General features: G+C 33.8%; 1 protein-coding gene and 1 long non-coding RNA gene across 4 annotated transcripts in view; one reads left to right on the top strand and one right to left on the bottom strand.

The window, feature by feature from the left end:
• Positions 1-21,849, top strand: part of LOC127699011 (uncharacterized) — a 314,933-nt gene extending 293,084 nt beyond the window's left edge. The window contains exon 3 of the long non-coding RNA XR_007980998.1: positions 20,799-21,849. This is a non-coding gene — a long non-coding RNA (uncharacterized LOC127699011). The remainder of the gene's footprint in view (positions 1-20,798) is intronic.
• LOC127698964 (adenylosuccinate synthetase isozyme 1-like) overlaps positions 1-25,120 on the bottom strand; it is a 269,886-nt gene that overhangs the window by 222,641 nt on the left and 22,125 nt on the right. For all 3 annotated transcript variants that reach the window (XM_052202747.1, XM_052202749.1, XM_052202748.1), the window contains exons 2-3: positions 9,778-9,880; positions 6,318-6,431 (exon numbers count right to left, since the gene is read on the bottom strand). In XM_052202747.1, coding sequence (XP_052058707.1) covers positions 6,318-6,431; positions 9,778-9,880 — 217 coding nt within the window. The remainder of the gene's footprint in view (positions 1-6,317; positions 6,432-9,777; positions 9,881-25,120) is intronic.

Here is a 25,120-nt window from a genome sequence, read left to right as displayed (position 1 = left end):
TGTTGGTACCATAACCCCCAAAATCAATCCCCACCTTCCTTTCGTGGTATTGAAGTCGAACCTTATGGTAAAATTTCATGGAGATCCATTCACTTAAACTAAAGTTAGAGTGCGAAAACCAATGTGTCTTCGGACGACGCCGGACGACGACGACGACGACGCCAACGTCATACCAATATACGACCAAAAAATTTTCAATTTTTGCGGTCGTATAAAAAAATGAGGAAGTAAATCAATAAAAATATTCCACTTGATACTATCTTTTGATTGTAAGAAGCTTCTGTCAAAGTTTGGTAAAAATCAAGGATAGTTTATGAAATTAATAAATGTTTAAAAACTTTAACTGAGACTGAATGTAATGACAAAGTTTGGTACAAATCCAAAATAGTATAAGAAAGTTATTAAAATTTTAAAAACTTTAACCACAGAGTGAATGTGTTGTTTCCTGGCAGAAAATCTAAGTCCATTTAAAAGTAAAACAAGGAAAGAATGGATTTATATTTTTACAAAATTTACTTCTGGATACTATCTTATGATCATAAACAAGCTTCTGTCCAAGTTTGGTACAAACCCAGGATAGTTTAAGAAAGTTATTAAAATTTTAAAAACTTTAACCACAGAGTGAATGTAATATTTCCCGGCAGAAAAACTAAGTCCATTTATAAGTAAAATACGGAAAAAATGGAATTTTATTTTTACAAAATTTACTTCTGGATACTATCTTGTGATCATAAACAAGCTTCTGTCCAATTTTGGTAGAAATCCAGGATAGTTTAAGAAAGTTATTAAAATTTCAAAAACTTTAACCACAGAGTGAATATTTGTGGACGCCGCCGACGCCGACGGAATGTAGGATCGCTATGTCTCGCTTTTTCGACTAAAGTCGAAGGCTCGACAAAAATCAAAACCCTGACCACATGCACACCTTCAATATATGTACAAACAGCCAGCAAAGTGAAAACTTCCAAGCATTCAAACTGTAGGAGGAGTTATCCGGAAACGCTATGCACCTCTTATGCAAGTAAATACTCCAAAAAATGACAAGGTTCAACTATCTCCCAAAAGAGCAAATATTAATAAAAATCAAAACCCTGACCACATGCACACCTTCAATCTATGTACAAACAGCCAGAAAAGTGAAAACTTTCTAGCATTCAAACTGTAGGAGGAGTTGTCCGGAAACGCTATGCACCTCTTATGCAAGTAAATACTCCAAAAACTGACAAAGTTCAACTATCTCCCAAAAGAACAAATATTAATAATCAAAGCAGTGTTGATGTTGTGATTCAGCCATATTCATAGCTAGTCTGATATTCTTTCTGACCATACTTTTTTCTAAATTTTTTCTCTTTTCATTTCCAATCTTACTGTAAAATTTCTCTGTTATTGTCCAAAGGTAGGGAATTTCGCAATATTGATGCAAATATAAATATATATACTGATCTTTCAATTTTAGACTGTGTCAGATTTTATTTTTGACAAGAATGGAAAGGAAAATCGTCAAACAAGTAATATATTTTTTATATGCCATTAATAATGACAGGTTTAATAATTTCCAGAAAGAGGCCTTATAAATGCACTTTCTCAACAACAAATGTTAAAAAAAATAAAACTATTTTTTATCTAAATTGGTGTTCATTCTTCATTAACCCTTTCGCCGATGAGTCCTAGTTTACCGGGAATCACGCTTCAGACAGCTGACGATGAGTCCCGTTTTACCGGGATCGGAATACCTCTTTTATATTTCCCGCTCAAAACAGTGCAAACACGAGTTATCTTTGTTTGTTGAATACCCGGATGAAAGTGTAAACATAGCGCTTCCATTTGTTGAAAACCGTGTCAAAATCAGAGGAAATTTACGGAATTTACGAGAATTTAAAATGAGGGAACATTTTTTTTGAAAGTATATGGAAAAATTGAAGCCAAACTAGTATACTTTTTTGACATAAAATGTCGTTTTATGTACAAAACACTTGGAATGGACATCGTTCAGTGTAAGGAATTTGTACAGCCTCATTAAATTTTTCAAAATTTTGCCGTTTTGGGTTTAAAAATTACGATTTTGGGTCAAAAAGTAGAATTTTGAGAATTTCACCTAGATAATGCCGAAAATTTGAAAATTTGAATATTTTATGAAGAAAAAATTATCAAAACATGAACAAAACTGTGAACATGGTGTTAGTGAATGAAATAAAGACACAAAATACTACAGACAAGTTTTTATTGACATTTATTATGAAGATCTCCCACTTGAGTAATAGTAGCCAGGGAAGCCATCGTCTCAGAGTAGCTTCTGTCTGGGCAGCTATCGGTGAAAGGGTCAAGAAAAATACATTTCCTGTATTCAAATCTGAATGTACAAATACCTAATGCTGAGATATTTCCAATTAATGTTAAATAGCAATATAATGGGATATAAATGTAAAACAAACAAATAAATTTTATTGCAGAAAATGTTCAGGTAAGAGTTATGCCATTTTGTTTTATATTTCAACAAAATTTCTGATAATAATTGTAACTAATTAATTAGAACATGATTATTGACTTATGCCAGATGATAATGGCACTGATTTTACAAGTAAAATAAAAATTGCTTGCATTTTTTATACATATTTTTTTCATTTTAAGTGTTTTCTTTGAAAAAAAAACCCACATCAGATTAATTATTCAGCTAGCTAGCAAAATTAACAGAATATTTTAATGTAGTGTAGATCAAAATAAATAATACATTTGTAGGTTTACTATTGAGGTCAAGAATGTGTGTATTCAGTTAGGTGTGTAATAAATTGTGTCTATTTAATTATGTAACAGGTCATGAGATATTAACTGTTTTGAATTAAGCCTGGGGTTGTTTCCAATTAATACTTAATTGAAAATCATGACAGTTAATAATCATTCTGACTCTTACTTGCCTATGGAAAGAATTGGAGTAATACCATTTAAAATAAAATGCTCCGCTGGGCGCAGCTTGATACGACCACAGAGGTCGAACCCTGAACAGTTGGGGCAAGTATGAGCTTGATACAGCACTGAATTTGGATTGTGATTAAATATTTGACACAGCATAGGTTTCTGACACAGAATGAATGTGGTCTAAGAACTTAAAATTTTTTAATTTACCTATTCAAACCATATCATTATTATTTGCTTTTATATATAAATCAGAAATAACCAATTTAAAAAGGAAAATTTTAAACAAAAAAAAGGGAAAAAAAATCCCCCCCAAATTTTTTGAACCCCCTTATGATTCATCACCCCCAAACTCAATCCCAGCCTTCCCTTTGTGGTATGGTACCTTGCAGTACAATTTCAGAGAGATCCATACACTTGAACACAAGTTATTGTCTGGAAACTAGAAAAATGCTTATTTTTGGCCCCTTATTCCTAAACGTTTTGGGCAATTACCCTCAAACTCAATTCCAGCTTTCCCTTTGTGATATGGAACCTTGTAGTACAATTTCAGAAAGATCCATAGACTTACACACAAGTTATTGTCATGAAACTAGAAAAATGCTTGTTTTTTGCCACTTTTTTTGCCCCCTATTCCTTAAATTTTGAGGCAATTACCTCCAAAATCAATCCCAGCTTGTGGTACAATGTCAGAGAGATCCATACACAAACACACAAGTTATGTCTGGAAGTTACAAAAATGCTTATTTTTGGCCCCTTTTTGGCCCCCAATTCCTTAACTGTTGGTACCATAACCCCCAAAATCAATCCCGTCTTTCCTTTTGTGGTATTGAACCTTATGGTAAAATATCATAGAGATCCATTCACTTAAACTAAAGTCAGAGTGCGAAAACCTATGTGTCTTCGAACAGCGACGCGGACGATGACACCAACGTCATACCAATATACGACCGCAAAATTTTTTTGCAGTTGTATAAAAAGTGTTGGAATCAACTTAGATATATTAATACACATGTTGACCTACATTTCATTGAAAAATAATTTACACAAGCACAAGATACTAATATAATACTTTCAAAATTCTTATCAACTGATTCAATTGATGTACAAATACTTTTTCAAATTAATTCATAAATAGTAAATCATCATAAATTTTGATTTAGAGAGGAACTATATGCAAGTGTATATCTAAAATAAAGTCACTATTCAACCAATCTTTTCTTATACAAATATATGACAAATAAGATGTCAAAAGTTTGCAGTTGATGATTAAAATGGTGAAGAAAGTTTCTGCAAGTCATAAAAACACATAATTAGTTTCATGATATGTCTTCAATTTAGTATTCTGCACCATCTCCAAAACCAGAGTGATCGCATAGATCCAGCATGGCTGAATCAAAAATCAAAACCCTGACCACATGCACACCTTCAATATATGTACAAACAGCCAGAAAAGTGAAAACTTCCTAGCATTCAAACTGTAGGAGGAGTTATCCGGAAACCCTATGCAACTCTCTTCTGCAAGTATATATTCCAATAAATGTGCTTCTCCGAGCGCAGCTGGATACGACCGCAGAGGTCCAACCCTGAACAGTTGGGGCAAAAATGGACACAATATTCAAGCTTGATACAGGTCTGAATTTGGATTGTAATTAAATATTTGACACATTATAGGTTTCTGACACAGAATAAATGTAGTAAAAAAAACTTGAAATTGGTTATGATTTGAATTTATCAATTGAAGATTTCTTGCTGTTGTGCAATTCACTATAAACTATCCCTCCGACCCCCCCCCCCCCCCAAAAAAAAATTAAATAATATTTAAGAAATTTTCTTTTTAATTTCTGAAATCTTGAGAAAAAATTGTACCCACCCCCCCAATTTTTTTTTACCCCCCACCCCAATTTTTGTTTAACTCCACCCCCCCCCCCCCCTTTTTTCCAAAAAAAAATTCTTTCCCTCAAGATATGGTCATAATTTCCAATGGAGTTTGCAACCATAAAAACCCATTTAAATACATCATAAAAGTATTAAAATAGAAAATGACATACATAATCATGGCTAAAATTAATATACCTTCATCAGCATTTAATACTAACTTCTAAAAATAAATTGACAGCTAATCACCTCAAGACAATACAACATTTCTTTATAACAAAACCATTGTAAAGGAGGTAACTCTTAATGCTAAAAAAACAAATGATATTGATCACAAACAAACAAATTTATTACCACTGAACCCTTCGATATACACTATTATATTATATATACTTCCATCACTGTATTTGATGTTTCTAGAATCAGCTAATAAATAGCTTCGCTGAGCGCAGCTGGATACGACCGCAGAGGTCCAACCCTGAACAGTTGGGGCAAAAATGGACACAATATTCGTGCTTGATACAGGTCGGAATTTGGATTGTAATTAAATATTTGACACATAATAGGTTTCTGACACAGAATAACTGTTGTCAAAGAACTTAGAATTGGTAATTTGATTTGAATTTATATTCATTTTTTTTGCTTTTGTGCAATACACTATGCTGTTGCGTATTGCCCCCCCCCCCCCCCCCCCCCCCCCTAACCAAAAAAAATTATTTTACCCCGGTTGTTTGCTTTTGTGCAAAAAAAATACTATTTGAAGAATTTTTCTTTTTAATTTCTGAAATCTGAAATTAGAAAAAATTGACCCCCCACAATTTCTTTTTAACCCCCCCCCCCTCCTTTTTACCCCCCAAAAAAAATCTTTCCCTCAAGATATGGTCATAATCTGAATTCAAATTTCCAATGGAGTTTGCAACCATAATTACCCATTTAAATACATCATAAAAGTCTTAAAATAGAAAATGACATACATAATCATGGCTAAAATTAATATTCCTTAATAGTAACTTCTAAAAATAAATTGACAGCTAATCATCTCAAGACAATACAACATTTCTTTATACATAATTTAAAAGCAGTGTAAGGGAGGTAATCAAATCGTTGTGTTTGGATTACCTCCCTTACACTGCTTTTAAATTGTCAAGTAATTGTCCATTAACCAGGACACCCTTGTTTTTTCTCTTTTTTGCCCCTAATTCCTAAACGGTTTGAGCCATAACCCCCCAAAGCCAATCCTAACCATCCCTTTGTGGTATGGAAACTTGTGGTATAATTTCAGAGAGATCCATACACTGTTCCACAAGTTATTGTCATGAAGCAAGAAAAATGCTTATTTGGGCCCCTTTTTGGCCCCTAATACTAAACTGTTGGGACCATAACCCCAAAGAATCAATCCCAACCTTCCTTTTGTGGTTATAAACCTTATGTTTAAATTTCATAGATTTCTAGATACCTGCACTTTCTGGCTTATACTAGAAATATATGATATAATTATATATTGTACACAAGCTCATGTATTGACATACCTAGATGTGCCCTGTCAGATATGATCAGTCTGTTTTTCCAATCTTCTAGTCCTTTTTGAACATTTTTTTCAATTTCTTCAAATAAATCTGGTAAATGAACAACAACACCATTTCCTGCAATACAAGAGTGGCAGAATTGCCTATCAGCATAATCATTTTTCAGATACAAACAAGCTAGATTTCCAAGAAAAAATGGAATATTTTAGGGTCAATACTTGGATAATAAGTGAGAAAACTATTGCATACAATGGATATGGCATAGACTGTCCTTGAAACCAATGTTATTGTCATGACTACTGGAGGTCAGTTGTCAAAATATCAAGTCATTATAGCAATTTTACTACCAATACTATTATAATATATTCTAATGAGTATCTTGATTTAACAAACGGATCAGGATTTCAAATTTCTGCTTTGGAAAATAGCGTTTAAAATACCATATGACTGCAGTATCATATTTCTTTTTTATTTGGCCTTACTTTAGAAGCACCACTAATAATAGGTATCTACTCTCCATAGATTTTATTAGTTACACAGTGATCTACATGTTATACAATATATATGGGGTCAGTAAATTCCATATGGGGCAAGAGTGAGAAGCTCGAGCCCCATATGGACCCTGTATATACCGTATTAGGTCACTATAGTACACTGTGTAATGAATTATCTTAATATGGGGAATTTAGACGAAAGTTGTCAACCTTGATATCACAATTTTACTTTCAATCATTTCCAGTGAGAAAGCCCTCTCTAAGACATGTTTTTGTCTAAAAGTATGAAAAAAATATAACTATGTATGTTTACAATACTAGCCTTTGTTAGTCTTGTGTTTTTTTTATTTTGGTTGATTTGTATATTTTGGAGTTTAGTGTGGCTTTTATTTTGCTGAACAAGTATACATTATTGTTTAGGGACCAACCAAAGCCTGCCTCTGGGTGCTGGATTTTCTCCCTGCGTTGAAGACCCCTAGGTGGCCTTGGGCTGTTTTCTGCACTTTGGACGGGTTTTTGTCACTTTGACACATACCCTGTTTCCATTCTCTTTTCTTGACTGGTATGTTAATTTAATAACACTGTTTTGGTTTTTTTTAAAAGAAACGTAATTCTACTACTAACCGTGTACCTAAAAGAAACCAGGCCGACTGACCAAATATTAAATAAACACAGTTCCCATGTGTTCCCTTTTAACCAGTAAATTCCTTGAAGTGTATATGAGGTAAGATAATATGGTACAACATGATAGTGAGTCAGTCCATCCATTCACCTGTCCTTTCGTCGGTTCAACATTTCACACAATAACTCAAATTTGCTTAAAAATCATCAATTCTCATGCAATTTTAACACAGACTAAAGATTGGCGGAAGAAAGCTCCCTTTCAATTTCAGAAATTTCTGTTGTTCCATTAGATTTAAGGCAATTTTTCACATATCAGATTAACTCCGGTATGCCTGGATTGATTGCCTCAAAACTACATTATGTTGGGATTGATAAAAGGTAGCTCCCTATTAGTTTTTGAAATTTTTGAGTTTGTTATTCCAGAGTGACAGGATTTCCAATTGTCAGATTTATGCTAATATTTCACATGTTGAACCATAACTTCAGTTTGTTTGGATTGATTGACTTGAAACTTTACATAATTGTTAGAATTGGTGAACACAACAAACCATTTTATTTAAAAAGTTAGGGGTAAATTAAAGGCATTTTTTAAATAGTCATATTGAAACTTCATTTTAATTGCATTATTTAAATGTATATATTAATTACGTTATGTAACTTTAGAACAACATTAATAAAGATCATGAGCTCTTCTTAATTAAATCGGACTGTTAAAGGGCCATCGCTATCTGAGGGATTATAGGAAAAAGTCGAATTTGCCGAACGGAAAGACGATAATTAGTGAAAACGGCGAAAGATAGCGCCAGACAGCTAATTTTGAATACGAAAGCTAATAAAGATGCATAAAGTCAAAAAAGTTGATCTTTTCACTAAAGAGCGTGTTCCGCTCGGCATTATCGATAAGCGGGCGTTTTCAGGATTTTGTTTTTCTAGTGCATGCACTAGCTCTAGTATGCTTGAATCACTACAAACTTAAGGCTGAGATTGGATGAATGGCTTTTAAAGGTCCAGTGGCAAATTAACTGCATATTCAGGACGTGAACATGATTATATGATACGAGTATAAACTTTGCTTTGTACTAGACTAACACACTGAGCTGGGTTGTGGTTGGGATTGGTGAATGTAGGTTTTGACTTTGAATATTTTCTGGCTTGTCTTTCCAGAGTAATGGGACTTTTAACAATCATATCCGACACAATATTTATAGGACTTAGGATATCCTCATGCATGTTGTTCTACAGATTCTTTTAAATATTACATTTTATTCATGCAACAATTTCAATATGCACAATAAGGGCATATCATTGGATCTTTAAACATTGTAATCAGAGCTCCAGATAAGAATTCACAAATTGGGGTCAGAGGCGGATCCGCCCCTGGGATTTTTTACCCACCAATTTTGATGTAATTGAGTGAAATAGTTTTTTCAATTGCATTAATTCCAATTCACCCCTCATGCAAATAAATATCAAATTGGGTTTTTTCACCACCTAGCTCCTGAATGTATTTGTCTATTTTCATTGATCTTAATATTGAATTGAGGCATATGTCATAATGTAATCATATCAAACAAAGTTATCTTAAATATCTTTCTTTCAAGTATGTATGTGATAGTTGTTTTATTTGGTTTCAACACTGACAAGCAATTTTTTTGTTGTTGTTTAATTTGTGTCTAGTTTGTTTCAACTGTTCTGCCAGTTTTGTATTTTCTGTCAATTTATATAAACTGGTGTTACTAGTGGGGCAGTAACTGATTACCTTCTAGAGCACATACGATCACCCCTTGTTTTTGTTGGGGTTATATATCATAACAATCCCTTGACATTGCTTGTCAGCATGTTATTTTTTCCAAGTATGGTAAATAGTTTTGAATAAAATGTTTTCATGATTTATAAGAGTGAAGTGTGAGTCAGACTCTGCTTCATTATCATCACATTCAATATCAGAGGCAACTTTGGCAATTTGTAAATTTTTATTGATGATATCTGAGACTACTATAACACAGACATGTCCCAACAGGGACCCAGATCAGATATTTGATGTAACGCTCTATTTTAAGAACGAAAGTAGATTTCCTAATATTACAAAAATAGATTTACGTGACAATAATTTATCAATTAGGGTAATTAACACACACAATAGAGACAAATAGGATTGAGAATGCATAGTTTTGACATAACATTGGGTTTTTCTATGCATGAATTGGGTTTTTGAACGCTGCAATTGTCAATTGAATTGGGTTTTCATTTGTTTTTATTGTGTAATCACGCAAATATGCAGCTTATCTGGAGCTCTGATTGGTAAAGCATTGTTTATTTTTCAATAGAACCAGTATATCTATTACCAATGACAGCTGTACAGTCGGGGTTAACAATTCCACTTGGCAGAATATGAAAATCATACATTTTCTCTTCAACTACAACTGTATGTCCAGCATTGTTTCCTCCCTGAAATGAAAATGGATAAAAATTTACAAAGTACATGTACAAAAATATTATTGACATTGAGGTTTCAATTTTTTAACTGGTCTGTGTATATTTGCGTCCATTTGTTTTTCATTAATAGATATAGATAAATCAAACACAAAAAAAAAAAAAAAAAAAAATTCAATTTCATTAAGAGGCACACCTGTGCCTGTATCGCTCACCTGGAAGGGGGGCTTGGCTTATTAGGAATTTTATATGAACATACTATAGTTTACTTTTTGTGTTGCTGATTATTTTTGCACTTTACAAGTTTAACCTTAATAGCTCCTATACAGCAGGGTTCTCACTAGGACATTTTGAGTGAATCCAGAGGACAGTAACTCAAACAGTTCCTATCTGACCATCTTACTTGGCCAAGTTGACTTTCTCCAATATTAATGGAACGATCTTTTATAACACTGGATTAGACAAGTTTATATGACATACATGTATATGTAGGACTAGGAGGGGGGATGGCCTGTAGACCCGGCCTGAAGTGCGATGGTCACACTGAAATGCGATGGTCTGCACCGAAGTGTGATGGTCCTTTCGCTGATGTGCAATGGTCTATTAGACACATGATTACTAGTTTAAAATCTACAGATATCCAATTGTTATGAGAGTTTACATTTTTTATAGTTAGTACAGTATATATAAATACTAAACATTCAACATTTTCTCCAATTGCAGTAAAAACGATCTACTGGGTGATCTCTCTCATTTCTTGTTCTCATTCACAGCAGCCATATATATATATATGTTTTGTGTATTTTGTTCCGTTCGGCCTATTCAAGTAGTATTTTCATTTTAAACAACTACCACGTTTTCAGTCATTGTAATTAGTACTGGTTGTAAAGGAAAATAACCTTTGTATGTAGCTTCTCTAGTGGTAATTTCTGAACGGTTGTATGAACGACTGCATTTTTTTGTTTATCTACGTTATTTACTAAGTACGTTATACTACAACGTTACAGTTAGGACTGGAGATGCCATGACTGTTTTAAATTAAATGTTTTCCTTTAATCAAAGTGCTGGATAGCACCTGTGGAAAGTTTACATCGGTAGATGTGTATTATTTCAAATATGAATTTAATCACAGCTTTGATGTTTGGTACTAAATCATTGTCTCATCAGCAATCATCAAAATTCACTTTTATTTTATATGTTTATCATGTAAAATTTTGTAAAATTTTGATATTGCAACCTTCAACTGTAGATTTAAAATAATTCAGTACTCAGAAATCTGTTACATTCTTTAAAGTGCCCATCCCATGTCAGGGGCCTATCATTTCTGTCATGTCCTTCATATTTGTTTTTTGTAAATTGTATTGTTATTAATTAATAAGCCGTTAGTTTTCTTGTTTGAATTGTTTCACATTTTTAATATCAGGGCCTTTTATAGCTGACTATATGGTATGAGTTTTTCTCATTGTTGAAGACCTGTATGGTGACCTATAATTGCTTATATATCATCCTCCTTTGAACTCTGGTGGATAGCTGTTTCATTGGCAATAAATGACACATCTATTTTTAATAAAACAGCAAACTTAAAACCAATACAACCGTAGTAAAAGTGAATTTATATGAAAGTATTTAATCAACAATGGCAATATGTAGACAGAATAAAAAGTTAATATCCACTAGATTCGTAGAGGTACTTATAACCCTGTAATACATTTTAGTTGCTGTTGTGAAATTCAGCATTGAGGCAATGACATTTTGAGATTTTTGGTTTTCAGCCATTCATTTTATATAATCATTGCCTCTGTGTTGAATTGACACGTGGACATTGTTAATTATAGGCAAATCTGAAAGACTCTTACTGACCCAGGAACAAAGTGTGAGGTTTGCATACTGTAAATTCTGAAATTGAATGTCAAGGTCAGTATGATGCTTCTGCGTACAAAGTTTTCTTAATTTTTTAAGTGCTACAGTACAAAAGTTATGCACCAAACACAAATCAGAAACTGTTTAACTATCATAGGGATCAAATGGGAAAGGTCCGAATGATCTGACTTTGGTATATGACATACCCCAAGTCCATAATGCAACTGCATACCATGTTAGGTTAACATGGTTAACCAAAATTTTAAGGTACAAAAGATATGATCCAGACACGAATTGGACAAGGTTTTACTAACATAGTATCAAATGACAAAGTCAAGGTCAGAGTGATCCGACTTTGGGATATGACACCTCCAAAGACCATGATGCAACTGCCTATCAAGTTTGATAAACCAAAGTTTTAAAGTACAAACTTTATGAACCAGACACAAATTGGATAAAGTCAACTATCATAATGGTCAAAATAAAAGTCAAGGTCAGAGTCGACTGACTTTAGTATGTTTTACAGTACAAAAGTTATGAGCAGGACACGAATTAGACATGGTTTTACTATCAAAGGGGTAAAAGTCAAGGTCAGAGCAACCTGACTTTAGTATGACACACCCCAGCATGACATCTTGTGTATTTAAGAAGACTGCGACTCTTTTCACAAAAAATCTTACGATTAAAATTGATCGTAAGTTATACTGAAATGTGTATGACTTACAAGTATTTTTACTCTTAAGATATTTTGTGAAAAGAGACGCTGGTTATTAGAACAACTTCGATGACTGGTTATTGTTTTAAGATATTTTGTGAAAAGAGACGCTGGTTATTAGAACAACTTCGATGACTGGTTATTGTTACTGTTATTTATATGAAGAAGTGGTATCAGTTAATCAGCTGTTTATAAATATGGCTTCAATGTTGAGGTGGTCAGATAGTGCGAGACCAGAAAAGGTGGCAAAAAGGCTGTCAGCAAATTGAAAATAAAATGCTTCGCAGCCTGATACAACCGCAGAGATTGAACCCTGAACAGTTGGAGCAAGTTTGGACACAATCTTCAAGCTTGATACCGTCTGATTTTGGATTGTGATCAAATTTTTGACATAATACAGGTTTCTGACACAAAATAAATGAGGTCAAAGATCTTAAAAATCTTTTGTGCAATACTGCGCAATTGAAGATTTCTTCTTGAAACTTTTCAATACATTTGAAATTTCAAAAATCTTACAACAAATGGAAGTTTTTAACGACCTTGACTGGCTATACAGCCCTTGCGCGGTCGGCCTAAAAAATCTTGAAGAAAAAAAAATATGAACCCCCCCCCCCCCTTGGAGTAATTACCCCAAACTCAATCCCAGCCTTCCCTTTGTAATATGGAACCTTGTAATACAATTTTAGAGAGATCCATACACTTAAACACAAGTTTATTGTTTGGAAACTGCAAAAATACTACTCTTTTTTGGCCCCTTTTTCCTGCATGTTTGGGGCAATTACCCCCATACTCAATCCCAGCCTTCCCTTTGTGATATGGAACCTTGTGGTACAATTTCAGAGAGATTCATACACTGACACACAAGTTATTGTCTGGAAACTACAAAAATGCTTGTTTTTGGCCCCATTCCTAAACTGTTGGTACCTTCCTTTTGTGGTGTTCGACGTTTTTGTAAAATTTCATAGAGATCCATTCACTTTAATTAAAGTTATTGTCCGGAAACCAAATGGACAACATCATAGCATTAATTATACGAACCCAAAAAAATTTTTGCGGTCGTATAAAAATTATGAACAATTATGAGGAATAAAATATTGAATGATTGATATGAGCTTTCTTCTTTTCTTGGTCTGCAGCAGAAAGGATTATCTCTTAAACCATGTAAACTGAAGTCAAATTTGAATGAGAAATTAATTCAAACAAAATGTAGCAAAGAGTATAATATATACATTTAATTTACATGTACATGAATGTTTAAAATTCAAAGAAAAGAGCCTTGAACAGCCTTGTCAACAGTTCTGAAAAGATTTTTATTAAGGAAAGGAGAAGTTTTCATCTGACCTGCAGAAAAAAACAACATCATAAGTTATATACACTTCCAGATACAAAAATGTAACCTCAGAATGCAGGATTTATGTCTAATTGTCCAAAATGTTTTTTGGGGTGGGGCATGCCCAAACCCCCTAGCAGGTTCGGATCATGAAACCCGTGACCGTGCACACAGATCGATAGAAATGAAAACTTCCGGGTAAAATGTTTACTCTGAAGTATGTTCAAGGGGCTATCCCCGGTAAGCCCTTGAAATGTAACGTGACTGACGAAGGAAGCAATCATGACAAAAAGCTCAAATATGAGGAGCACAGACCAGATAGAAAATTCAATAATGAATGGAAGGTTAAAAGACCATGGCTGAAGTTCGACGACATAAAGAACCTGATGTCATGTGCAGTTAGCACAAATCATTATGGTAACAGCGCAAATGTATCTAAAAATTTGAGAATCCAAAACACTTAAGCTTTCATCACAGGCTGCTCTAATTTTAAAATGTTCCTGTTCGAGTCATAAAATAAACTCTAATATATACATTCAAATATTTAATAAAATTTATCAACTGCTTTCTGAAATGCAATTTTGCCATGAATATCATCATAAAACAACACAGTACATTTAAAAACATAAACAACACAATAAGCTTAATTAATTGATTTTTTTTCGGACAGACAATAATCTGTTCGGTCAGACAAAACCTATAACACTGTCTGAATGTCAGACAGAAACCAAAAGAGTTTGGCACGGACAGCTGCTTCGGATAGTTTTATTTTTATTCCACCAGCCCTATGGGCAAGTGCTTCAATAAGTTTTTGGCACAGACTGAGAAGGATATAGACAGATCTTGAGTTGGTCTATCAGTATTGAGAAAAGGATAAATTTGAGTGATCTTTCTTGGAACAGAGGTGCTCCTACCGGCGGAGACTTATACACAGTAGAAATGAATACAAATGGCGTCGATCAGAATTGGACAGAAGCACATCTGATTTTTAAAATTATAACTCATGTCAAGATACACGATGTTTCCTAATGAGTTCATAACAGTTTTCGTCTTTCAGTTAATTACATTTGTACAATGTACATGTATCATGAAACTGTTGCAAATAGTGATTGTATGATTGATTAAAATTGAAAATGCTGATGGACCGATTCTATTTACAAATTATTTCCTATCGGAATTATTTCCTATCCGATAGGCAGTTTACCTGTAACAACAAATTATGACACCTGTTGCGACTGTTGATTAGCTTTGGGGTCGTAAACTTGTCATAAAAATGTTGCCAGGTAAAATTGTAGATTTTTGTAAGAATATTTCCTTTTTTACTTTTACAAATATATTAGTGAAGAAATGGATCAAAAAAACCTTTGTCATTTAGAAAATCATTTTGTAAATGGTGAAAATGACAAGCGCTGATTTTTGCTTCAAGATCGGTACTTCAAAGGGCTGCTTGTATTGTTAAAAGAATACATTCACAAACTGTAAGTTTATATCAGCCTGAACTCAGCTTGGGTCCTGGTAGTTATCAAAAAGCATAATTAATACTTTAGTTTTATCAAAGAAATGAAAATAAAAAATTAACAAATGATCAGAGGAATCATTATTCTGTGTTAGCAGTAGTCAAAAAGTGACAAAGTGGCTAATCAAATTTTTTTGCCTAGCCACTTTTCCTATGAGTAGCAACAAATTTTGTGTCACCGGTGAGGATCACGTAGTAGACCGAACTTGCTAGGGGGGTTTGGGGGCATGCCCCCCACCCCCACCCCCAAGAAAATTTTGGAAAATTAGATGTTAAATCCTGTTCTGATGATACATATTTATACGACTGCAAACAAATTTTTGCGTTCGTATCATGCTATCATGTCGTCATCGTCCGAAGACACATTTAGTTTCCGGACAATAACTTTAGTTTAAGTGAATGGATCTCTATGAAATTTTACCAGAAGGTTCAATACCACAAAGGAAAGTTGGGAGTGATTTTGGGGGTTATGGTACCAACCGTTTAGGAATTAGGGGCCAAAAACAAGCATTTTTGTAGTTTCAGAATAATAACTTGTGTGTTAGTGTATGGATCTCTCTGAAATTGTACCACAAGGTTCCATATCACAAAAGGAAGGCTTGGATTGAGTTTGGGGGTAATTGCTCCAAACGTTCAGGAATTAGGCAATAGGGACAAAAAAAGCGTCCAAAAACAAGCATTTTTCTAGTTTCCAGACAATAACTTGTGTTTTTAAAGTGTATGGATCTCTCTGAATTTGTAATAAAAGGTTCCATACCTCAAAGGGAAGGCTGGGATTGAGTTTGGGGGTAATTACTCCAAGGGGGGGATCAAAAAGTTTGGAGGGGATTTTTTTGGGGTTCATATTTTTTTTCTTCAAGATTTTTCAAAATTTCGCAATAGCACAGTATTGTGCAATATCGCAGTATTGTGCAATAGCAAGAAATCTTCAATTGAAAATAAATACAAATCTTTTAACCAATTTCAATGGGATTAATTAAAATTCTTTAATTTTGGGGGATTCTAACCTTGTATTACTATTTTGGATATTGGGCCCCATTTTTAAATTGGTCTAAATTTAGGTCCAAAGGATCCAAAATTAAACTTTGTTTGATTTCATCAAAAACTGAATTATTGCAGCTCCATGATATGCTGAATCCTATTGTGCATTTAGATTTTTTATATTGGGCCCTGTTTTCACATTAGTCCATATTATGGTTTGAAGGGTCCATAATTCAACTTTGTTTGATTTCAACTAAAATTAAATTTTTGGTGTTTTTTATGTGCTGAATATAACCATGTTGTTAGATTTTGGATATCAGACCATACTAGGTAAATTAAATGTCCCATTTCAAGTTTCTTAAGATCTTAGACCACATTTATTTTGTGTCAGAAACCTACATGTATATTATGTCAAAAATTTGATCACAATCCAAATTCAGACAATTCAAATTCAAGCTTGAATATTGTTTCCAAACTTGCCCCAACTGTATAATTTAAAATTTTATCTGAAATGTCGAATGATACGAACCGGCACTAACAACAGTCTCTAAAATTTGGAGTGAGGTGAGAGTGTTTGCTCTGCGTTAAAATCCTCACTGTAACTTTGATATGAAGATCAGCAATGAAAGTGCTGTTCCTTTGCTCTTTTTATTTTTCCTGTTCATGTACTGATCTTGTGTCATGACGATGGGTAAACCATATCCGATGTCTCTTTGTATTGCTTTAAGTGAGTTAGTGATGTCTTCGTATCATTGAACCATATCCGTTCTTTTTGTTTTTCATAATGTAAAATGAACAAACACCCATTTGAAATTATGTAACACTTTATCAAACTACAGAATCAACAAATTTAAAACAGTTTATCAATTGACTAGACAATGAATACAGTAATTTTAACTGTAAAAGTACTTGATCTGAGTTTTGTGGTAATAAGCATTGTTTATAAGTTTCGTAACATTAAGTTGAGGCAAACTTAAGTTAGAGAACAGAAACATTTTGCCATTTGTAAAGGGGCATAACTCTAGAACGGTAAAAATGACGCCACCAAAATTCGCACTTGATCTGTGTTTTATGGTTATTAGCATTGTGCATAAGTTTCATAACATTTGGTTGAGGCAAACTCAAGTTAGAGAATCGAAACGAAAAATTCAGCAATTTTTCCATTTGTAAAGGGGCATAACTCAAGCACGATAAAAGTGACACCACCAAAATTCAAACAGTGAAACTTGATCTGTGTTTTGTGGTAATAAGCATTGTGGATAAGTTAGAGAACGGAAACCAATTTTGGGACGTACGTACAAACGGACAAGTTGAAACCTCTGCAAAGAGTCACAAGTGCTTCTGGTGGTGGAACAAGTAACTGTGAAGATGGTTCCTCAACCTCCAATTCCAAAGATGATCGTCCAAGGGGTGTACCGATGAATTATACTCACCATGACTCAATTGATGACATTTATGATGCATTAAGTGATGTAATTCAGTCAAATATTTTGTCTTCAGTGAAGTCATCCTGGTTTTTTTCAATTCAAATTGACGAGGGCACTGACTGTTCAAACAGAACAACTCTAATGATTTTTATTCGATATGTTGATATTCATGGTAAAATTCAGTCACATTTTCTAGCTGTCAAAGAATTGTCTGGGTGTACATCAAGTGAAATCTATGATAGCTTACAGTCTGCGAAATCTAATAGGACATGTGCAGAAGCAATGGTGATTGCCCCATCGGTCTAGTGAACATTTGAAATCGTTTGGGAACTTGTAGCCGGTATTTTATTGCATCTATGAGAACAAGTTACAAATTTGTCGTCGACCTTGTTTTCATCCGTTTACTGGTATCCCTAATTTATTATATACGTTTTCATCCGTTTACTGGTATCCCTAATTTATTATATACGTTTTCCAGGTATCGGGTCCGTTTGTGCCCAAAACACGTTCGCACCCCACACAATTGCCCCCTGGATCCGTTCGCACCCTTTTTTTTTTATTCAAAAACCTGATGAATTATTAGATGTTTTTTAGATGTTTATATCAAAATATTTTTGATTAATGATTATATGTTAATTATGTATGATTACTGTTAATTATATGGTGTTTACACAGCTAAATTTGGTGTTATTGTTATGTATTTGAAAATCGTGATTGTGGTTTTAACTAGCTTTGATGTTAATTCTGCATGTAGTAAGCATGTATTAAGCTTGGTATGAGTAAAAACAATGAAGATTCAAAATGTTATTGTTGTTGAGTGAAATAGCGGTTTGGTATCTTAACATTAAAAAAACATTCAACACAAAAAAATCTTTTTAGAAAGTCACTTTTTAAACCAAAACAAGATTAAATAAAATGCTCCGCTGGGCACAGCTTGATACAACCGCAGAGGTCGAACCCTGAACAGTTGGGGCAAGTATGGACACAACATTCAAGCTTGATACAGCACTGAATTTGGATTGTGATTAAATATTTGACACAGCATAGGTTTCTGACACAGAATGAATGTGGTCTAAGAACTTAAAAATTTTTAATTTACCTATTCAAACCATATCATTATTATTTGCTTTTATATATAAATCAGAAATAACCAATTTAAAATGGAAAATTCTAAAGAAAAAAAAAGGAAAAAAAATCCCCCCCCCAAATTTTTTGAACCCCCTTATGATTCATCACCCCCAAACTCAATCCCAGCCTTCCCTTTGTGGTATGGTACCTTGCAGTACAATTTCATAGAGATCCATACACTTGAACACAAGTCATTGTCTGGAAACTAGAAAAATGCTTGTTTTTTGGCCCCTTTTTGGCCCCATATTCCATAACATTTAGGGCAATTACCCCCAAACTCAAACCCAGCTTTCCCTTTGTGACATGGAACCTTGTAGTACAATTTCATAAAGATCCATTCACTTACACACAAGCTATTGTCCTTAAACTAGAAAAATGCTTGTTTTTTGCCCCTTTTCGGCCCCTAATTCCTAAAACTTTGAGGCAATTACCTCCAAAATCAATCCCAGCCTTCCCTTTGTGGTATGGTACCTTGCAGTATAATTTCAGAGAGATCCATACACTTGAACACAAGTTATTGTCTGGAAACTAGAAAAAATGCTTATTTTTTGCCACTTTTTGGCCCCTTATTCCTAAATGTTTTGGGCAATTACCCCCAAACTCAATTCCAGCTTTCCCTTTGTGATATGGAACCTTGTAGTACAATTTCAGAAAGATCCATAGACTTATACACAAGTTAATGTCATGAAACTAGAAAAATGCTTGTTTTTGCCCCCTTTTTAGCCCCTAATTCCTAAAATATTGAGGCAATTACCCCAAAAATCAATCAAAGCATTCCCTTTGTGATATGGAACCTTGTTGTACAATGTCAGAGAGATCCATACACTAACACACAAGTTATGTCTGGAAGTTACAAAAATGCTTATTTTTGGCCCCTAATTCCTTAACTGTTGGTACCATAACCCCTTAAATCAATCCCAACCTTCCTTCTGTGGTATTGAACCTTATGGTAAAATTTCATAGAGATCCATTCACTTAAACTAAAGTTACAGTGCGAAAACCAATGTGTCTTCGAACGACGACGCCAACGTCATACCAATATACGACCACAAAATTTTTTTGCGGTCGTATAAAAATTATTTCAACACACAAATAGTTTTTAGAAAGTCACTTCATTTTGAAACAATGAACAAAAAAATATTTATAGCAATACACTAACCAAAAAACGATTGACACTATATTTAACACAAAACCAATAAAAGGGGTGAGAACGGACTCGGGGTGCGAACATGAAAGGGGGCGAACGTGAATGGGAGCGAAAGTGTTTTTGGGCGATTTCCAGGCCTTCTCTTATCAAAGGGACCCAGTCGTCAACGCGATATAACTAATTACCAACGAAATCGAGAACGAGGCTCAACCATGTGTTTGCAATAAACACAATCTATAAATACTACTCAATGCAAACCAACAATCAAGGATTCCATTTTATATTATTATATTTATGCTGAAATGGTAACAGGGGGCTTATCCCAGGTAAAACATTGAAAAGTTGAAAATGCATACACGAATATCCAGAGAAGTTTCGAGTTGAAAAAAGCTATGCTGAAAAACGATCTAGGTATTTTTATTATTTCAAACAAAATTATGGAGAGTGAAGGAGGGTGTTGATAGGGGTTTATAGAATAGAGAATGTTTGGCAAAAAACATAAAGAATATTTGTTTTAGAGAAAAATTGACCAAAAAATAAAGAATTGAGAAAAATGAAGTGTTAAAATATAAAGAATGGAGAAAAATGGCATAAAAAAATAAAGAATACAGAAATGAAGGCCCCCCCCCTTCCAGGGAATTAACTTAAGACCAAGGATTTGTATTATACAAATCCTTCTTACGACAAAAAAAATAAAATGCTCCGCAGGGCGCAGCTTGATACGACCGCAGAGGTCGAACCCTGAACAGTTGGGGCAAGTATGGACACAACATTCAAGCTTGATACAGCTCTAAATTTGGATTGTGATTAAATATTTGACACAGCATAGGTTTCTGACACAGAATGAATGTGGTCTAAGAACTTAAAAATTTTAAATTGGACATTCACCTATTATGGTCCAATATCCAAAATCTAAATACATGGTTAGATTCAGCATATCAAAGAACCCCAAGAATTCAATTTTTGATGAAATCAAACAAAGTTTAATTTTGGACCCTTTTGACCTCAATGTGGACAAAGTTATTAATGGGGCCCAAAAATCAAAAATCTAAATACATGGTTAGATTCAGTATATCAAAGAACCCCATATATTCAATTTTTGTTGAAATCAAACAAAGTTTAATTTTGGACCCCGATTTGGACCAATTTGAAAACTGGGCCCATAATCAAAAATCTAAAAACATGTTTAGATTCAGCATATCAAAGAACCCTAAAAATTCAATTTTTGTTAAAATCAAACTAAGTTCAATTTTGGACCATTTGGACCTTAATGTAGACCAATTTGAAAACGGAACCAAAAATTAAGAATCTAAATACACGGTTAGATTCCGCATATCAAAGAACCTCAATAATTCAATTTTTGATGAAATCAAACAAAGTTAAATTTTGGACCCTTTGGACCTCAATGTGGACCAATTTAAAAACAGGGCCCAAAATCCAAAAACTTAATACACGGTTACGGGTAGATTCAGCATATTAAAGAACCCCAAGAATTCAAGAATAAAAACCCCATTGAAATTGATCAAGAAATAAGCAATTTATATGAAGTATCTTCTTTTGCACAATACTGTGCAATTGAATATTTCTTGCTATTGCGCAATACTGTACAATTGACAATTTCTTGCTATTGCGCAATATTGTGCTATTGGATATTTCTTGCTATTGCGCAATACTGTGCAATTGAAGATTTCTTGCTATTGCGCAATACTGTGCAATTGAAGATTTCTTGCTATTGTGCAGTACTGTGCAATTGAAAATTTCTTGCTATTGCACAATACTTATTATATAATAATTTACACATCCTGTTTGGTGTGTATCTCCTACCATATCTTTATTATTTGCTTTTAAATATAAATCAGAAATAACCAACTTAAAATGGAAAATTTAAAACTAGAGGCTCTAAAGAGCCTGTGTCGCTCACCTTGGTCTATGTGCATATTAAACAAAGGACACAGATGGATTTATGACAAAATTGTGTTTTGGTGATGGTGATGTGTTTGTAGATCTTACTTTACTGAACATTCTTGCTCCTTACTATTATCTCTATCTATAATGAACTTGGCCCGGTAGTTACAGTGGAAAATACTTTGTAAAAATTTACAAAAATTTACAAAATTTATGAAAACTGTAAAAAATTGACTATAAAGGGCAATAACTCCTTAAGGGGTCAAATGACCATTTTGGTCAAGTTGACTTATTTGTAGATCTTACTTTGCTGAACATTATTGCTGTTTACAGTTTATCTCTATCTATAATAATGTTCAAGATAATAACCAAAAACGGCAAAATTTCCTTAAAATTACCAATTCAGGGGCAGCAACCCAACAACGGGTTGTCCGATTCATCTGAAAATTTCAGGGCAGATAGATCTTGACCTGATAAACAATTTTACCCCATGTCAGATTTGCTCTAAATGCTTTGGTTTCAGAGATATAAGCCAAAATCTACATTTTACCCCTATGTTCTATTTTTAGCCATGGCGGCCATCTTGGTTGGTTGGCCGGGTCACCGGACACATTTTTTAAACTAGATACCCCAATGATGATTGTGGCCAAGTTTGGTCAAATTTGGCCCAGTAGTTTCAGAGGAGAAGATTTTTGTAAAAGTTTACGGACGACGGACGCCAAGTGATGAGAAAAGCTCACTTGACCTTTCAGGTCAGGTGAGCTAAAAAGGAAAAAAAGAAAAAAAAAGAAACCCCCCCCTCCCCCAAGTTTTTTTAACTCCCTTATGATTCATCAACCCCAAACTCAATCCCAGCCTTCCCTTTGTGGTATGGTACCTTGCAGTACAATTTCAGAGAGATCCATACACTTGAACACAAGTTATTGTCATGAAACTAGAAAAATGCTTGTTTTTTGCCCCTTTTTTGGCCCCTAATTCCTAAAATTTTGGTGCAATTACCCCCAAAATCAATTACAGCCTTCCCTTTGTGATATGGAACCTTGTGGTACAATGTCAGAGAGATCCATACACTTACACACAAGTTATTGTCTGGAAGTTACAAAAATGCTTATTTTTGGCCCCTTTTTGGCCCCTAATTCCTTAACTGTTGGTACCATAACCCCCAAAATCAATCCCAACCTTCCTTTCGTGGTATTGAACCTTATGGTAAAATTTCATGGAGTACCATTTACTTAAACTAAAGTTAGAGTGCGAAAACCAATGTGTCTTCGGACGACGACGACGACGCCGACGACGCCAACGTCATACCAATATACGACCAAAAAATTTTTAATTTTTGCGGTCGTATAAAAATGAAATATTAGGAATAAACAGGTTGGGGACATCCATTAAATAAGGGAATTTCCCCCCAAAATAGTAACAATCCCTAGGTTGAGTAATAATTTACTAGTGCTAAAAATGTCTTTTTACTTGAAATGGTAGTACAAGTCTATAGAAAAAAGACTTTTTTTTTTTGGCAAAATAACTATATTAATTTTCTATTGGAGAAAATGAGAATTTTTCATTTGACCTGGAGAAAAAAACAACATTTTTTGATAAGTTATATATATTCACTTCCAGATACAATAAAATGCTTCGCTGGGGCGCAGCTTGATACGACCGCAGAGGTCGAACCCTGAACAGTTGGGGCAAGTATGGACACAACATTCAAGCTTGATACAGCTCTGAATTTGGATTGTTATTAAATATTTGACACAGCATAGGTTTCTGACACAGAAAGAATGTGGTCTAAGAACTTGAATTTTTTTAATTTACCTATTATGGTCCAATGTCCAAAATCAAAATACATGGTTAGATTCAGCATATCAAAGAACCCCATATATTCAATTTTTGTTAAATTCAGCATATCAAAGAACCCCAAGAATTCAATTTTTGCTAAAATCAAACTAAGTTTAATTTTGGACCCTTTGGACCTTAATGTAGACCAATTTAAAAAACGGGACTTAAAATTAAAAATCTAAATACACGGTTAGATTTGGAATATCAAAGAACCCCAATAATTCAATTTTTGATGAAATCAAACAAAGTTTAATTTTGGACCCTTTTGACCTCAATATGAACCAATTTGATAGCGGGGCCCACAAATAAAAATTCTAAATTCATGGTTAGATTCAGCATATCAAAGAACCCCATATATTCAATTTTTGTTGAAATCAAAAAAAGTTTAATTTTGGACCCAACTTGGACCAACTTGAAAACTGGGCCCATAATCAAAAATCTAAATACATGTTTAGATTCAGCATATCAAAGAACCCCAAGAATTCAATTTTTGTTAAAATCAAACTAAGTTTAATTTTGGACCCTTTGGACCTCAATGAAGACCAATTTAAAAAACGGGACCCAAATTAAAAATCTAAAAACACGGTTAGATTTGGCATATCAAAGAACCCCAATAATTCAATTTTTGATGAAATCAAACAAAGTTTAATTTTGGACCCTTTTGACCTCAATATGAACCAATTTGATAGCGGGGCCTACAAATAAAAAATCTAAATACATGGTTAGATTCAGCATATCAAAGAACCTCATATATTCAATTTTTGTTGAAATCAAACAAAGTTTAATTTTGGACCCCAATTTGGACCAACTTGAAAACTGGGCCCATAATCAAAAATCTAAATACATGTTTAGATTCAGCATATCAAAGAACCCCATATATTCAATTTTTGTTGAAATCAAACAAAGTTTAAATACTGGACCCTATCTTGGACCAACTTGAAAACTGGGCCCATAATCAAAAATCTAAACACATGTTTAGATTCAGCAAATCAAAGAATCCCAAGAATTCAATTTTTGTTAAAATCAAACTAAGTTTAATTTTGGACCCTTTGGACCTCAATGTAGACCAATTTAAAAAACAGGACCCAAAATTAAAAACCTAAATACACGGTTAGATTTGGAATATCAAAGAACCCCAATAATTCAATTTTAGATGAAATCAAACAAAGTTTAATTTTGGACCCTTTTGACCTCAATATGAACCAATTAGATAACGGGGTCCACAAATAAAAAATCTAAATACATGGTTAGATTCAGCATATCAAAGAACCCCATATATTCAATTTTTGTTGAAATCAAACAAAGTTTAATTTTGGACCCCAATTTGGACCAACTTGAAAACTGGGCCAAAAATCAAAAATCTAAATACATGTTTAGATTCAGCATATCAAAGAACCTCATATATTC

This window comes from Mytilus californianus, unplaced genomic scaffold, assembly GCF_021869535.1.
Source record: "Mytilus californianus isolate M0D057914Y unplaced genomic scaffold, xbMytCali1.0.p SCAF_4, whole genome shotgun sequence".
Classification (NCBI taxonomy): domain Eukaryota; kingdom Metazoa; phylum Mollusca; class Bivalvia; order Mytilida; family Mytilidae; genus Mytilus; species Mytilus californianus.
The sequence above is the reverse complement of the archived record's forward strand: the minus strand, read 5'-3'. Positions and strand labels throughout refer to the sequence as shown.